The following is a 16,500-nucleotide window of genomic DNA, read 5'->3' on the forward strand; positions in this document are numbered from 1 at the left end:
AAATAAATAAATAAAATCTTTAAAAAATTTTTAAAAAACTGGTACTAGGTAGTAATAATATACCAAATTAGAAGTAATAATCTCCCAAATTAGAAAGTTATTAAAAAATAGACTTGTAAACAGTTTTAAGCAGAAAACTTTGAATTATATAAAATTTCAGACATTTTGTTGTTGCTTTTTTTGTTGTTGTTCTTTTTTTTAAATCATTTTTGTATTGCTTACTTATTTAAGAATGACCAGAATTTGAATAATTGCTAAAAAAATGTTTATGCCTTTACATTAGCATTATTATGCAGAACAGGAAAGTACTGAAAACAGATGTCTGGAAAGTAGCAAAATTCAAACCAGTATTAAGTTTACTTGTGTGAAGAGAGGCTGTATTCTGTTATATCATTGTATTCTGAATACGAAACAGCTTGTTGTTAAAAACAAGAGTAACATTTCTGAAAACATTGATGCTTCTTCATTTTATGACTCTTCACAAATATATGTGGTCTGCATACCTTTTCATCTTTGAGAGGCTACATTGCTGCTTGATTTTGTTTTCTTGGATAGCAGAGAGGATATAAAGTTCTTATCCTGGCATAATTGGCTTATTACCCTCCTTCCATTTCATGTGCATGTTACTAAACCAGGAGTTCCCCCAACTGCTTGTATTTTGCAAAAATGCATCTTCATGTGTTTGTGCCAGTGCTGTATTTCCTGTTATACTGCATATAAGCAATGAACATATGTTAGATAGTAGGCTGATGGCTGTGACTTTCATTTAGGAGTCTTTGTCCGAAGTGGAAGAAAAATACAAGAAAGCCATGGTTTCCAACGCACAGTTAGACAATGAGAAGAACAATTTGATCTACCAGGTAGACACCCTCAAGGATGTTATTGAAGAACAGGAGGAACAGATGGCAGAATTTTATAGAGAAAATGAAGAAAAATCAAAGGTAATTGTGCATCTCATCATTCCTTTCTCTGGGTTGGAAAATTAGAACCTGCCATTTCGGAGGTGCTGGGCTTGATGGAAGAGTGCAGCGTACCTGGGACTGAAGCTCCCGTTGAAACTGATTGGTCCAAGGAAGTTGACCAACGTGCAATATCAGGTCTTAAAATATTTTCCTTTTTAAATTTTTGTAAAATCTATTTAATTCTCTTAAGGAAAATCTTAAGACCTCCTTCATTTTCTGAAGATAGAATACAACTCAAGTTTTATCTTTATTTGCTATCTCTTAATTATTAGGGACAATTACAGTGAATTACTTATTTCTTCCTGTTTTGAGTGGCTTGGAATGCCACAAAGCTCTGAAGACTTTCAGTGAGATGGTTCGTTTTTTTCTTTTCTATCATTTTTCAAGATAATCTGTTTCCTAAATGATTGGAGAGAAGTTCTTAACCAGTTATTTAAAAACAGCAGGATAGGGGCGCCTGGGTGGCACAGCGGTTAAGCGTCTGCCTTCGGCTCAGGGCGTGATCCCGGCGTTATGGGATCGAGCCCCACATCAGGCTCCTCTGCTATGAGCCTGCTTCTTCCTCTCCCACTCCCCCTGCTTGTGTTCCCTCTCTCACTGGCTGTCTCTATCTCTGTCAAATAAATAAATAAAATCTTTAAAAAAAAATAAAACAGCAGGATGGAGACAGGGTCAGATGTCAACAGATGTTTTCTTTAGAGGTTTTGTAAGTTATATTGTTAAAATGTGCAGATGGAAAATAAAAGCCACTGTCCAAGGTTCAGATTTGCCCTTTGACAACTGCAGAAAACAAATTGGGTTCTGTTATTGGATTTGGACTTTTTAAAGTGTTGATGTCAGTCCAAGCAGAGGACAAAAGGATATTACGGCCAAAAAAAAAAATGAGTTGTGACTACATTGCAAAAATAAAAAGCCCAGAAAACAATTTAGGAAATGTACATTAGTGAATTTTAGAAACATCAGTAAAATGAAGGGAGAGAAGCTGTTAATACAACCTCAAAAGGACTGGTATTAATACTATAGACTCTAATGGGGATTTTTTTCCTTGAGGACTGAAAATGCTCATTCCAGTCTGTTTTGGTCGTGTTTAAAAAGTGTTCGGAAGTGTTTGTCAAGGGCTTCGGGGAAGGAAGGATGAATAGACAGAACATAGAGGACTTTTAGGGCAGTGATACTATTTTGTATGATACTATACTAGTGGATGCATTATTTTTGTCAAAACCCATAGAATAGGGGCGCCTGGGTGGCTCAGTCGTTAAGCGTCTGTCTTCAGCTCAGGTCAAGATCCCAGCGTCCTGGGATCGAGCCCCTCTTTGGGCTCCCTGCTCAGTGTAAGCCTGCTTCTCCCTCTCCCACCCTCCCTGCTTGTGTTCCCTCTCTTGCTGGCTGTCTCTCTCTGTCAAATAAATAAATAAAATCTTAAAAAAAAAACCATCCAAAACCCTGTAGAATATGTAACACTGAGAGTGAGCCTCAGTGTAAACTATGGACTTTGGGTGATGAGGACGTGTCATTGTAGGCTCAGCACTTGTAACGAGTGTCCCACTCTGGTGCAGGCTGTTGATAGTAGGTAGGAGAGGCTCTTTGTCTGTGGGGACAGGGCTCTATGGGAACTCTGCTTTCCACTCAACTGCACCAAATTAAAAGTGCTCTAAAAAATAAAGTCTATTAAAAAAAAAGTTAGGTTAAGAAGACTTGTGTCTATATAAGTTAAAAGGAGACCTCTGGATATTTTCATACTGGATGACAGGGCTCATCGAAGACTATGATTTGGTGGCATAGGTGGTTTCCTCTTTGATTCTTCCTGTTTCTCAAGGGCCAATTTCTGAGATTCTGAGCTGTCATATTTTATGTAGAGCCCTTGGACTCCTTTTTGGCCTTTCCACACATTTTTTCATGTCTATTTCTGGCTCTTTGTTTCTGGTAGATTAGAAGAAAATCTCATGCTAAGTATTTAATGTTCAGTACTAAAATGAGTTATCATTCCATCTTCTCAAATGCCCTTGAGCATTTTTGAAATACAAAAAGAAAACCCACAAACCTCCATGATTAACTTAACTAGGCAACTTTATTTTTTCCTTTTATCTTTTTCTAATATGTAGAGATGTGTTAGTATACATAGAGCTGTGGTTTTTTATTTTTATGTTAAAAAAAACCTGTGCTTTTCAAATTTAAAAAATCTGTATGCTTTTTAAATACCCTGTAAATCTGCTTTGGGTACTGTAATGGCAAAGACCTTGTGATAGGGTTTTTCTAGTGCACCTTCTCTTTGAGCTCTTCTTTTTTTCCCCCAAGAGTTTGTTTGTTTGTTTGTTTGCTTGTTTGTGAGGGAGAGCAAGAGAGTGAGTGAGTGCGGGAGCAGGAGCCCAAGCAGGAGGAGGGGCAGAGGGGGAGGGAGAGGGACGAGTAGACTTGGCACTGAGCGTGGATCCCAACGCAGGGCTTGATCTCAGGACCCCGGGATGATGACCTAGGCTGAAGTCAAGAGTTGGCTGCTCGACTGACTGAGCCACCCAAGTGCCCCTATAGATAGTGCCTCGTGCAGTAGAATGTTCACGTTCAGAGACCTACAGAGAGGTCAGGCACTCAGGTATGTTTCATCATAGCTCAGAAGGAAAGGGTAGAGAAGGACCATTCAATTATAACAACATTGATATTAATGCAGTTTTTCAAAATGTCTTCAGTGCTTCCTGCTGGGGTTATAATTGTGTCTTAAATATTGTCTCTGTACCCACTCTGGGGAAGAATGCCTGATTAGGAATGTCTCAAGTATATTATTTTCTTAATATCTATTTATTTTGGTAGTGGATCCTTTCTCTTTTTTTTTTTTAAGGCTTATCTGAGATTTTTAAAAAATGTTTTATTAGAGTTTTTAAAAATACAGAAAATAGCAGACTCTGAACCCTCCTAAAGCCCATCATCTACCTCCAGCAACCATCAACTCATGGCCAATGTTGCCCTACTTCCCCCACTCCTATTCTTTGAGACAAGATTTCAGTCACTCATATTTTTTAAAAAGATTTTATTTATTTATTTGAGAGTGTGAGCAAGAGACAGCAAGCACGAGCCAGGAAGGAGCAGAAGGAGAGGGAGAAGCAGACTCCCCGCTGAGCAGGGAGCCTGATGCAGGCTCGATCCTGGAACTCCTGGAACTCTGGGATCATGACCTGAGCAGAAGGCAGATGCTTAACCGACTGAGCCACCCAGGCGCCCCTCAGTATCTCATATTTTAATATGAGTTTAGGTATGACTCTCTAAATGATAGGGACTCCCTCTTTTTTTATAACCACAGGACCATTTCACATCTAAAAAATTAAGAATAATTCCTTCCTACTATGTGTCCAACCATTGATAAAATTTTAATCGTCTCAAATGCCTAAGTGGTTTTCTTTTTTACACTTTAAAAAAAAAAACAACACCCTGAGGATCCAGATAAGTTCCACAAATTGGAATTAGTTGTCATGTCTTTTAAGTCTCTTTTTATTTATAGCTTTCCTTTCATCTCTCTTTTTTTTCCCTCCCTTGCAATTTCTGTATTGAAGAGACTGGATTGCTTGTCTTAACAGTTTCTGACAGTCTTGGGGATTTTGCTGTTTCATCCCTATGGTGTCTTTAATGTGTTCCCTTTCCCTCTGTATTTTCTGTAAACAGGTAGTCAGGTAGAGGCTTAACCAAATATAGGTGTAGCATTTTTGGCAAGTCTGCTTCACGGGTATCTTCTGGCAGGAGGCCCTGATGTAGGGCTCTTTCTTTTTATAGTGCTGTCGCTAGACGCTTTGATCCATTAGTTGATCAGGGGTTGCAAAATGGGATGTACTAATTTTATCATTACTGTTTTATATTTCTTGTATTATTTCTAAATGGATTGGAGATAAAATTCACATACCATCTAGTTCATCCGTTTAAAAGTGTATAATTCAGGGGCTTTTGTCTATTCTATGTGCAGCTGTCCCATTTAGTTTTAGAGTACTGTGGTCATGTAAGAAAGAAGCCCTGTATCCTTTAGCTGTCATTGCTCTGTCTCCTGCCTCCTCAGCCCTGAGGAACTCGTCTGCTTTCTGTCTCTATAGATTTCCCCATTCTAATCTTATAGTTGGAGGAGTCATAGAATATGAGGTTGGCTTTTGAGACTGGCTTCTTTTATTTAGCTTAACTATTTTTTTTAAAAGATTTTATTTATTTATTTGACAGAGATAGACAGCCAGCAAGAGAGGGAACACAAGCAGGGGGAGTGGGAGAGGAAGAAGCAGGCTTCCAACGGAGGAGCCTGATGTGGGACTCGATCCCAGAACGCCAGGATCACGCCCTGAGCCGAAGGCAGACACTTAACGACTGTGCCACCCAGGCGCCCCTAGCTTAACTATTTTTTACATTCATCTGTGTTGTAGTGTGGGTCACTACTTGATTACTTTTTACGGCCTAACACTAACCCATTGCATGGATAGACCACGTTTTGTTTGTTCATTTGTGTGTTGATGCCCGTGCTATGATGAATAGAGCTGCTATAAACATTTGTGTACAGGTCTTTGTGTGCACAGATGTTGTCCTTTCTGTTACGTGTGTACCTGGGAAGGGAGTTAGTTGCTGGATCATATGGCAACTCTATGTTGAACCATTTGAGGAAAGCCAGAGCATTTTCCACTGTGGCTGCACCATTTTACGTTCCCATCAGCAGTGTATGTGAGTTCTCATTTCACCACAGCCTCACCAACTCTTGTTAGTGTCTGACTTTTTTTCTTTTTACAGCCTTTCTAGCAGCTATGGTTTTGATTTGCATTTTCCTGATGACTAATAATTATGAGTGTATTTTTATATGCTTCGTATATTTTCCTTGGAGAAATAACTATTCAGATCTTTTGCCTATTTTTATTTTTTACTTTGTTTTTAAGATTTTATTTTTTTGGGAGAAAGAGAAAGAGTGTGTGTGAGAGAGAGAGAGAGAGCACAAACGGGGAGGGAGGAGCAGAGGGAAAGGGAGAAGCAGACTCCCCGCTGAACAGGGAGCCTGATGTGGGGCTCCATCCCAGGACCCCGGGATCATGACCTGAGCCAAAGGTGGACACTTAAACCGACTGAACACCCAGATGCCCCCTCTTTTGCCTGTTTTTAAATTGGGTGGTTTTTTTTTTTTTATTGAGTTGAAGAATTTATATATTTTAGATACAAGTCCCTTATCAGATACAACTTAAAAAATATTTTAAAATGTCATTATGAAGTCAAGAATACAAGCATTTGATGATTTGAATTCATTGTAGCTTTTGTTCTTTTTAATTTTCAATTGTTCAACCTTTAACTAATATGAATGTGTTCAGGTTGATTTCCAAGTAATTTTGACATGAGTCTAAATTTTTTTTTTTTTTTTTTGGATAAATTCTTTGCTGTCTAGCACAAGAAAGTGTTCCAGGCTCATCTGGTACATTTCCTGCTCCAGACCTGGAGTTAGCTGTTTGTCCAAGGAACCTTGGTTCTTTTAGTGGGGCGGTGTTGGTGCCAGAGAGCTCTTGACACCGAGAAGATCATTGTTTATAAAGGCTTTTCAGTGGATGTATCAGGGAAATATTTATGTGGACTACTTTTTTGTTTGTAAAGTCAAAATATATTATGAATTTATGCTGGTAGTTCTCATGCTCAGGACCTTGGCATTTTTCCTTACCCTCTGTTCTACATATGTGTATCTCTGTTCTCAAAGTCAACGGGAATGATAGTAATTATGTTATATTTTGTTCTCTTTGCTCTATCCCACAGTGCTCAGAATAGCCATACCAGTGTCGCCACGAATGATATAATTACTGAAAATAGTTAAAAGTTTTTTGTTTTGTTCTGGTTGGTTGTTATTTTGCTGCTATACTATGTATAGTCCAACCATTGTCTTTAAAAGTTACTCGAAATAGATTCTCTGTGCTTATGCTGCTAACTGGATATATAATTAGGCTCACTGCATTTTATTTTCGATACTTAGGAATTGCTTTAAAAATTTTTATCTGTAGATTATTTTTGCTTTCAATTGTGATGAAAAATAATACAAAATTTACCATCGAACCCATTTTAAGGTGTTATAGTCTAGACAGTTCGGTAATATCAAGTATATTCACATTGTTGTGCAGTGGGAACTTTTTCATCTTGCAGAACTGAAACTACTCATTAAACTTCTCATTAAACAACCCCCCCCCCCCCCCCCAGCTCCTGGCAACAACCACCATTCTACTTTCTCTCTTTCTGAGTTTGGCCACTCTAGGTAGCTCATAAAAGTGAAATCATACCATATTTGACTTTTGTGACTGTCTTATTACACTTCATATAATGCTTTCAAGGTTTATCCATGTTGTGTTGTAGCATGTGTCAGAATTTCCTTCTTGAATAATATTCCAGTGTACATATGTACTACATTTTGTTTATCCATTATTCTGTCTCTGGATACTGGGGTTGCTTCCATCAGGAATTGCTTTTTGAATTTAACTTTGTTTTATAATTACATAAGATATTTACATATATCTGAAGTCAAACCAACAAAGAAAATATATTCAAAGAAGTCAGTCTTCTATCTCTGTTCATCCCTATTTCTTGAGGGGATTTTTTAATTAAATGCTTTATCCTTCCATTTTTTAACTTAAGAAGATAGATATATTTTGCTATTTGAAAAAATATATGCAAATATGTATGTTTTTATCTCCCGTTTCTCAGAAATATGCTCTTTATCACCTCATGACTGTGGGGCTTCTTCATTCTTTGGTGTTACTACTAGTGATTCCATTGTGTGCGTGTACTATATAGGTTATAGCACCAGCTCCCTATCAGTGGACGTTTGAATTGTTTGCAGTCTTTTGCTGTTAAAAATAGTCCTGCGGAAATGCTGTATTACATAAGGCTTTTTGCATTTTTCCTGGGATAGCTAGGGGAGTCATCAGAGTGGGCTCATTGGGTCAAAAGGCATGGTCATTCCGCTGGATATCGCCAGATTCCCCTTTGTAGTAGTTACACCACTTTGGATTCCTACCAAAATGTACAAGAAGGCCTGTTTTCTTCCCCTTAGTATTTTCCTGAATACGTTGTCAAGTTTTTGGACTTCTACTAAGTTTTTTCTCTTAGTGTGATCATCTTTTTATATTCAGGGTGATTTCTGTTTCTTTTTCTGTGAACTGTCCATTTCTTTAGGCTGTTTTTCTATATAGTACTGTTTTTTTCTTTTTAACTTTAGAGGCTCTATGTAGAGAGACAGTAACCTTCTGTTTCTGATACAAGTTGTCATTTTTTTTTTTGTAGATTATCATAGGTGCATTTACTTCGCTTAGAGTGCCTTTTGCCATTCAAAAGTTTTTACGTACTCTAATTTTATTACCCATTTCCCTTTCTTGCTGGTGGATATTTAGGTCATTTTTTAGTAACACTTTTCCTACTCTTTAGTTATAGGAATTCACTCATTTTTTTCTCTAGTAACTGTATCCTTCTTTCCTTCTCTGTTTTTCTCTCCCTTCTTTCCATACATTTCGAAATTTGTCCTGGTGCAGAGTGTGAGGGGTGGTTCCAATTTTTTTTTCCATTTGGATATCCAGTTATTCCAGCCACACTAACATAGAACTCTGTCTTTTCTCATTGATTTGACATGATCTTTTTGTTTTGTTGCTTAATACATTTGCACATGTAACTGGGTGTATTTCTGGATTTTCTCTTCTGCTCCTTAGGTCTGTATTCATAAGCCCTTATAAACATTGTTTTAATTATATAGGCCTTATGTCTAGTAAGGCTAGCTTTCCTTTTTATTTTTTTTTCTGGCTGTTTCTTCTTATGTTTTTCTTCCAGATACACTTTATAATCAATTTGTCAAGCTCTGATGAGAAAAAAGCCTAATGGTATTTTTATTTGGACTGCATTAAATGTATAGATTAATCTGGGGAGAACTGACATTTTTATGATACTAAGTCTTTTTGTCCAAGGTGGTATGCCTTTCTATTTGTTTGGTCCTAGTTCTCTGGCCTTCGGGAATATTTTATATGATTTTCCTCATACTGATTTTGGGTATTTCTTGTAAGTTTACGCATGTATTTTTTTAATTATATTTTTTGATATTGTGTTTATTATATTTTTCTCTCTAGATTTTATGTATATTTATGAAGCTTATTAAATTTTGTGTATATTTTACATATTAATTTTATAAACTGTTACTTTAGTAAGTCTTTTCATTGTTCTTAGTCATTTTGCCATTGGTTAGTCTGGGTTTTCTAGATATATACTCCTAAGAGATGAAAAATGTTAATTTTCTGAACCTTTCCATAGAATACAGAGTTTTTCTAAGTTATTATGCATGGGAAGTCCAAGTGGGTTTCTGGAGGTCAGACTTAGCCTCTGTGTTATTACATTGGAGATGTGCCAGTTTGGTGTGTGCCATTATCTGTGTAAACCGTATCATTTGTTTATTAACAGGAGTTAGAAAGGCAGAAACATATGTGTAGTGTGCTGCAGCATAAGATGGATGAACTTAAAGAAGGTCTTCGACAGAGAGATGAGCTCATTGAGGTATGTGCATGAACTGTGGAAATACTTCATTTTGAACAAAACGCATTGAATGGGCACCAGGGAGTGTGTGTTGGGAGGGAAGGGAGTTAAAATGCTATAGAGTTTCCTTGTCTCTTCATCTTTGCTGTACCCTAAAATTTCACACACATGAAAGAAAGTTAGGCTTAAAAAATTAATGCTACCAACCGTGTAAGCATTCCCCCTTGTAATAGCAAAAGCTTTTGTAATTATCTTTTATTCCTTAGCACATTCTTTCCTATAGATATCTGAAGAAATGGCAAAAGGAAAAGTTACGAGTACCATTATTCTTTGGAATGTAGTGAATGCTGTCTGCTGGGACAGGGTTCTTGGGGAGTATCTTCACTGAGGTCGATCTATTTCTGAGGCAGCTAAAGGAAAAGAGCTAGTCAAGACAGACGCCTTATATATAAAAAGCTGGAGATTGGCAGGTTGTGCTGGTGGAGGAACCCCCGAGTGTCCCAGTGTTGGCAGCATCCTTAGGAATGTGAAACGGTGGGGTCCACCAAGAAATCTTGAAAGCATTTATTATCCTTTTGTTCCTGCTACCCCGTGAGCATCTCTGTTTCTCTTTAAATGTGGTTTTTTCTCTTGAGGAGGTTTTTCCTCGTGTTTCAGAAGTATGCTGGGCAGGGATCCTGCCCACTGGCGTGCTGTGGTTATCAGAGGTGTCTTATGTTAACTTAATGTTGATGACATGGGAGTGATTTCAGAAAGGCCAGCTCTTACTGATCCCTGGGAGAGGCCTCCCGTATGTACCACACTCACCACACTCATCCATGTTCCTGTCACTCAGGACCCGCCCTTGCTTTGTTCCCCTCCCTCCTCCTCTCTTCCCCCATGGACCTGCCCCACTTAATCTCTCACCCTGTAAGTGACTTAAAAAAAACCATTTAATAGAGGAAAATAAATGACTGCATTTCTATTTGTGGATTTCTGTTAACTTACCTTCTTTCTTGAGAACGATTGAATTGAATGTAGCCCGCTGAAAGCAGATTGAGTTTGTGAATTCTAAACGCAGACACAGATAACCTTTGAAAATATCAGATTACATGTGAAGTTAGTTGTCCTAGTTTTTCCATTTTTGCCATGAAGCATATTATCTGAATTTTATATCCTGCTGGTATTTAAAAATATGTGAATTCCTCTTCTTTTTTGTCCTTTTGTATTTTTTGTGTCTATATGCCAGCCACTTGTTATTTCTTTTTCTAATTAAGATATATACTTTTCCCCACTTTTGGTTTCAAAAGAATAATAAAGCTGCTTTGGCAGCTGCTTCTCAAATACAGTAGCTTAAGTTAGAATTGGTTAGGTGTTCTAGTTTTTTTGTTTTTTTTTAAAAGATTTTATTTATTTATTCGACAGAGATACAGACAGCCAGCGAGAGAGGGAACACAAGCAGGGGGAGTGGGAGAGGAAGAAGCAGGCTCGTAGCGGAGGAGCCTGATGTGGGGCTCGATCCCATAACGCCGGGATCACGCCCTGAGCCGAAGTCAGACGCTTAACCGCTGTGCCACCCAGGCACCCCGGTATTCTAGTTTTTAATTTGATAAGTGTGCTTAAGAGGAATTATAATGCTTGATTCCCATAACTTGTCATTGTGGTTTCTTTAAAAGCCGAGGGTGCTGGATGTACAATCTTTAAAGACCTTAGTTTTAGGAGGTTTTATGTTTAGAATTAACATCTCTTGTATGTTAATACCCATGTGTGTGCATAACTGAAAAACCTTGAATATGACAAAATGATGCTTTTTGGTCTTTCATGGTAAAGTAGATAAGAAATGTGTAAGTAGGAAGAGTAGGAGATGCTAATTTACCAATAATTCTTAGAAGAAAACCTGTTAAATATTCAAGGATATGAATTGAGCCTCGTTGCCTAAGGAGAACAGTTGTTTAAGAATTGCTACATGCTGAATTCTGGTTTTTCTAAAAAACTAGACGAAACTAAACTAAAAATATGGCTGTTCCTTCGAGTTCTTGATATTCTTGCTGTCATAGGTTCTGCTAACAAATTCAAAATGATTAAGCTGAGATATGTCTCATATTTTTTAGTTCTGTTTCAGAAAATAAAGTTTAAAACTATGGCTTGTTCTCTGTACTAAGGATCATGTGTTCATATGCAAATCTGAATTTCCCTCTCTAGAAGTGTAAGTTGCTCCATGTTTGGAAAAAAGGCAGTTATCAGAGGAAGAGCACACACACGGAGCTGCGTATAAACAGAAACTCTAACTGGCTTGTTGCCACAGAGCTGTGCTTGCAGCAGTTCTTCCCACTTCCCTTGTGGCAAGCCAGCGGGAGTCCTGTCGCCAAGACACTGGATGTCATCTTTCCCTTTAGCAAGCAACTCTTTTCTGGCTCAGCACAGACTTTCTTTCTCTCTTTGCTAAGTTTCTGTATCGGGTTTATTTTTTGTTCTCTTTTCCTCCCTCAGACCCCCCTCCGTTTTTTCTTTCTGCTCTTCTATTACTTCTCTCCCCATTTCCTCTGCAGGAGAATCAACGAATGCAGCAGAAAATAGACACCGTGACAAAAGAGGTGTTTGACCTCCAGGAGACACTTCTTTGGAAAGATAAAAACATTAGGGTATGAAATGAAATTGGGCTTTGGTCTGAAGCTCATTGGTGAGGAATAGACCAATATAATTTAACTTAGAGATTCCTAAAAATGTGTCCTTTTGCTTATTTTTGAGCATTTATGCACTGAAATGGGAATAAGCAGAAGACAGAAAAAAACTTACAGGGGAAAACTTGATACTATGCCTGGAAAGAACTCTTCTTGCTAGCAGGACTCCGGGCTTGTGAAACCTACAAAGTAGGAACTTTCTAGGGAAGTTTATTTCCCCAGGATTCTCATCCAGAAGCAGCCACAGGCATTTAATTCAAACTCAGTGGGTAACTTGATATCCTTACATTGCAAGAATTTTGGATGAGAATCAAGAGAACAGTGAGTGGGGGGTGGAAGACAAGTAATTAGTATCCCATAAATCCTTGGTGAATAAAATAGGAAGAGATTAACATCAATTTAGTTACGGAAGTGGATAGGAATGTAAGATTTGCCAGAGTTGCCAAACCATGACGTCACCTCTAATTATAACCCCATGACTCCCCAAAGCGGGGGCCCAGATAAGGAAGTCTAAAGTGTTTTTTTGCTAAGCCCTTTAGGTAGATTCCAAGTGCACAGGAGGCTGGAAAAATTCCCACCAGTTCATCCCGTGTCACACTTTGACATGTGTCCCATCTCATGGTGTGAGCTCTCTCTTCTGCACTGGGGGTGCCACACAACCATAGCTGCCAGAGGCTTACCTTGTCAGGGAAGGGCTATGGTGGAGGAAGCAGAGGGAAGGAAGGAAGGAAGGAAGCCCTTGTCCTGAGAACATAGTTCTGTTCTGCTTGAGTTTAGGTGACGTAGGGAAAAGTTGGCAAAGATCCCTGAGAACACCCGTGATAGACACGCCTGGATGAGAAGCCCTCTGGGTCATACCCCTCAGTGTTGTGGGGGGGCTCTCATATCCAGTTCTTTTCATATCTCCAAGGACCTGTCCTCTTTTTTTTTTTCCTTTTTTTTTTTTTTTTTTTTTAAGATTTTATTTATTTTAGAGACCGAGAGTGAGTGCACAAGGGGAGGGTGGGGGCGGCAGGGGGAGAGGGAGAAGCAGACTCCCTGCTGAGCAGGGAACCCTTACTTGCTGGATCCCACGACCCTGAGATCATGACCTGAGCAGAAGGCAGATGCTTAACTGACTGAGCCACCCAGGCACACCCCATCCTCTTATTAATAAACACATGGGAAGCAAAATTACTTTTTAAAAGTTTCTAACATTTAAATACTGAGTTTCTAAAATTCCACCCAAACCTAGAAGAACCTTCTGGAATATAAATTAACATCTGTTAAGAGTTTTGAAATTATGATTGTGAACTCCTGATCTTATTTACATTTTTACTTGGGGAATTTAAAATGAGATGAAAAAATGTATGGCACAAAGTAGGTAATTTGTAAAGAGTAGTTAAAGTCTGTTCACTATCTAGAATGGTCTTCTTTTAGGATTTTTTTTTTTTAAGATTTTATTTATTTATTTGACATAGAGAGAGACAGCCAGCGAGAGAGGGAAGACAAGCAGGGGGAGTGGGAGAGGGAGAAGCAGAGCAGGGAGCCCGATGTGGGATCAGTCCCAGGACCCTGGGATCACGCCCTGAGCCGAAGGCAGATGCTTAACGACTGAGCCATTCAGGCGCCTCTTCTTTTAGGATCTTAACATAATTTTCTTTAGCACAGATCTGTAGGTCCATGATTTCTATTTTGTATAATTGTCTTAGTATTTAAACTGATTATTTTGGATCAGCCATAGGAAAACCCCAAACCACGCAGTCCAATAAAATAGCTATTCAAAATAAAACAAAAATATATTTTCTACCAAAAAGTTGTGCTCATAGTTAAGAAATTATTTGACTTTTAAATACTCATGGCATTATTGAATGAATAAGTGGCTATCTTCTTTCTGTATGGTATATAATAATGTGTTCCTTTGGCTTTTTTTAAAAGTTAAACTTAAAAAAATTTTTTTTGAGGTAATTGTAGATTCACATGCTGTTGTAAAGAAGTAATACAGAGAGGTCCTGTATGCCCTCTATCCAATCTTTCCTCAATGGAACATCTTGCAAAAACTATATAGTAGAATATCACAGCCAGGATATTGACCTTGCTGTAGACAAAATGCAGAACATTTGCACCACCACAAAGAATGTCTCCTCATGCCCTTTTATGGCCTTATCTACTACCTTTCCTATTCCTCCCCAAGCCCTGGCAACCACTAATCTGCGCTCGTTTCTGCAATTTTGCTATTATAAAACCACTATATAAATGGGATCATAAAGTATTTAACCCTTTGGGGTTACGTTTTTCACTCAGCATGATTCCCTTGAGTTTTATCCAAGTTGCATTTATCAGTAGTGGGTCCCTCCTTTGACTTTTTAGGAAACTTTATAAATTGTGGTAAAATACAAATAATGTCAAGTTTACCACTTTAACCATTTATCGGTGTGGAGTTTGGTAGTATTAAGTACATTCACACTGTTGTGCTGCTGTCCCCACCGTCCATCTGCAAGCTCTTTCATCTTGTAGAACCCAAACTGTGCCCGTTAAACAGCTCCCCACATCCTCCTCCCTGTAGCACCTGGCAGCCACCATTCTACTTTCCGTCTCTCTGGATTTACTATTCTAGGTACCTCATATAAGTAGAATCCTAGAGTCTTTGTCTTTTTGTGACTGGCTTATTTCACTTAGCATAATGTCCTCACGGTTTGTCCGTGGTGGGGCATGTGTCAGAATGTCCTTCCTTTTTGAAGGCTGAATGATGTTTTATTGTACGTATGTACCACGTTTTGTTTATCCATTCATTGGTTGGTGGACAGACACTTGGTTTGCTTCCACCTTTTGGCTATGGTGGATAATGCTGCTGTGCCCATGAGTTTGCAAATACCTCTTTGTGGCCCTTCTTTCATTTCTTTGGGTTGATACCCAGGAGTGGAATTGCTGCATAATATGGTAATGGTATGTTTAATTTTTTGAGGAATAGCCAGACTGTCTTCCACAGCAACGGTACTAGTTTCCATTCTCATCAGCACTGCACAAGGGTTCCATTACCAATACTTGTTTTCAGTTTTTCTGATAGCCATCCTAATGTGGTCCTCCCACAACTTACACAAGACACATTTTCAATATAGTCAGTGACTACCTCTGGTATCACTTGTCTCTAGCTTCATTTTCAAGATTTAAAGTTACTAACTTAATAAAGGAACGTGACCATTATTTTTATGTTAGAGTTTGGTTTTCTTTAGTTCTCCTTCATCGATCCTTGTGGTCATGCTTGTAGCCCTAAAGCAGTTCCGAGGGCCAGGTGGCTATGTGTGGAATAAACACATACAGGACTTGCGTATCTGGATAGCCCCGTGTGAGACTCCATCCCATTCTGATTAAAGATCTTTCTGACCCCGTGCAATTATATGGAGAAATAACCTGTTGCCCTCAGAGTTCAGCCTGTTATACATAGCTTTCAGGCTTCTTGACACTAGAATTTGAGGTTAGGTCAGGGGTAAAGAATTATTTAGATCTCTTCAAGCATGCAGTTTTTATCCTAAGCGGGGAAAAAAATCTGTAAGAGCTATTCTTGAACGCAAACACAGGCTAGCGGTTTTATGGTCAGGTACTACAGAGCATTTCAGATCCGGCGTGAATACATTTGCTCCAATCATAAGGTATTTCAGTAGCCTCCAAACTTTGTGGTGAAATGAGAGAACTTATAGGGTGTATTTTATTTTCCCGTCCGTAATTATGGGAAGTTGAAAAGTCCAAAAGTAAAGATAAAATGCATTGCTATAAGGTGGAGAAAGAGGAGCAAATGGCATGTACTAGCATTTGCTAGAATTTCTAGTTTCAAATTGGTCTGTTCCTAAGAGATCGTGTATACTTAGTGGTGGTGTTTCTGTAGAGCATGTTGTGGCAGTGATCACTGACCGGGTTATACGTGGTGATGCATGGCGTAACTGTGCACGCAGATACCGATAACCCACAAATATCTAACCCCACAGAGGTTCCAGTGTCTGTCAACAGATGGGAAAGTATTGCTTGTGCTTTTCTTGTCCTGATGTTAACATTTGTTATTAATGTAATGGAGTGGTAATAGTAGCTTGAAGTGTTAGGCTAAATGCATCATGATGCTAGAAACTCAAATTGTTAATATAAAGGCAGACTCAAGACAGGCCATATGGTGTGAATGTAAATTGCTGAAGGGAAATTAGATATTGGTGTTGCAGTTTGGGTAAGTACGGGGTAGGGCTTGCCCTTATAGACTACTTTTCCAGCAGCATCTGGGATGACAGTAAGGAAACATAATTGTGGTCTTCTTGGGGCTGTGATATAGAAAAAGTATGCAAAGGCTTGGAAACCAAAAAGAACTGGATTCACATTCTGGCTTTGGCACTTATTTCGACTTTGGGCAAAAAAATTTATTATAT

The 16,500-nt window shown here is 38.6% G+C and overlaps 1 protein-coding gene across 8 annotated transcripts in view; it reads left to right on the plus strand.

Annotated features, from left to right (window-relative positions):
• LRRFIP2 (LRR binding FLII interacting protein 2) overlaps positions 1-16,500 on the plus strand; it is a 109,432-nt gene that overhangs the window by 80,326 nt on the left and 12,606 nt on the right. For 7 of the 8 annotated variants that reach the window (XM_034662247.1, XM_034662249.1, XM_034662248.1 and 4 more), the window contains 2 exons: positions 771-941; positions 9,381-9,473. In XM_034662247.1, coding sequence (XP_034518138.1) covers positions 771-941; positions 9,381-9,473 — 264 coding nt within the window. Of the gene's footprint in view, positions 1-770; positions 942-9,380; positions 9,474-11,980; positions 12,074-16,500 lie in introns of all 8 variants that reach the window. The other variant, XM_034662254.1, reaches the window with a different exon arrangement.

Source organism: Ailuropoda melanoleuca, chromosome 6 (assembly GCF_002007445.2).
Source record: "Ailuropoda melanoleuca isolate Jingjing chromosome 6, ASM200744v2, whole genome shotgun sequence".
In the NCBI taxonomy this organism is placed as follows: Eukaryota; Metazoa; Chordata; class Mammalia; order Carnivora; family Ursidae; genus Ailuropoda; species Ailuropoda melanoleuca.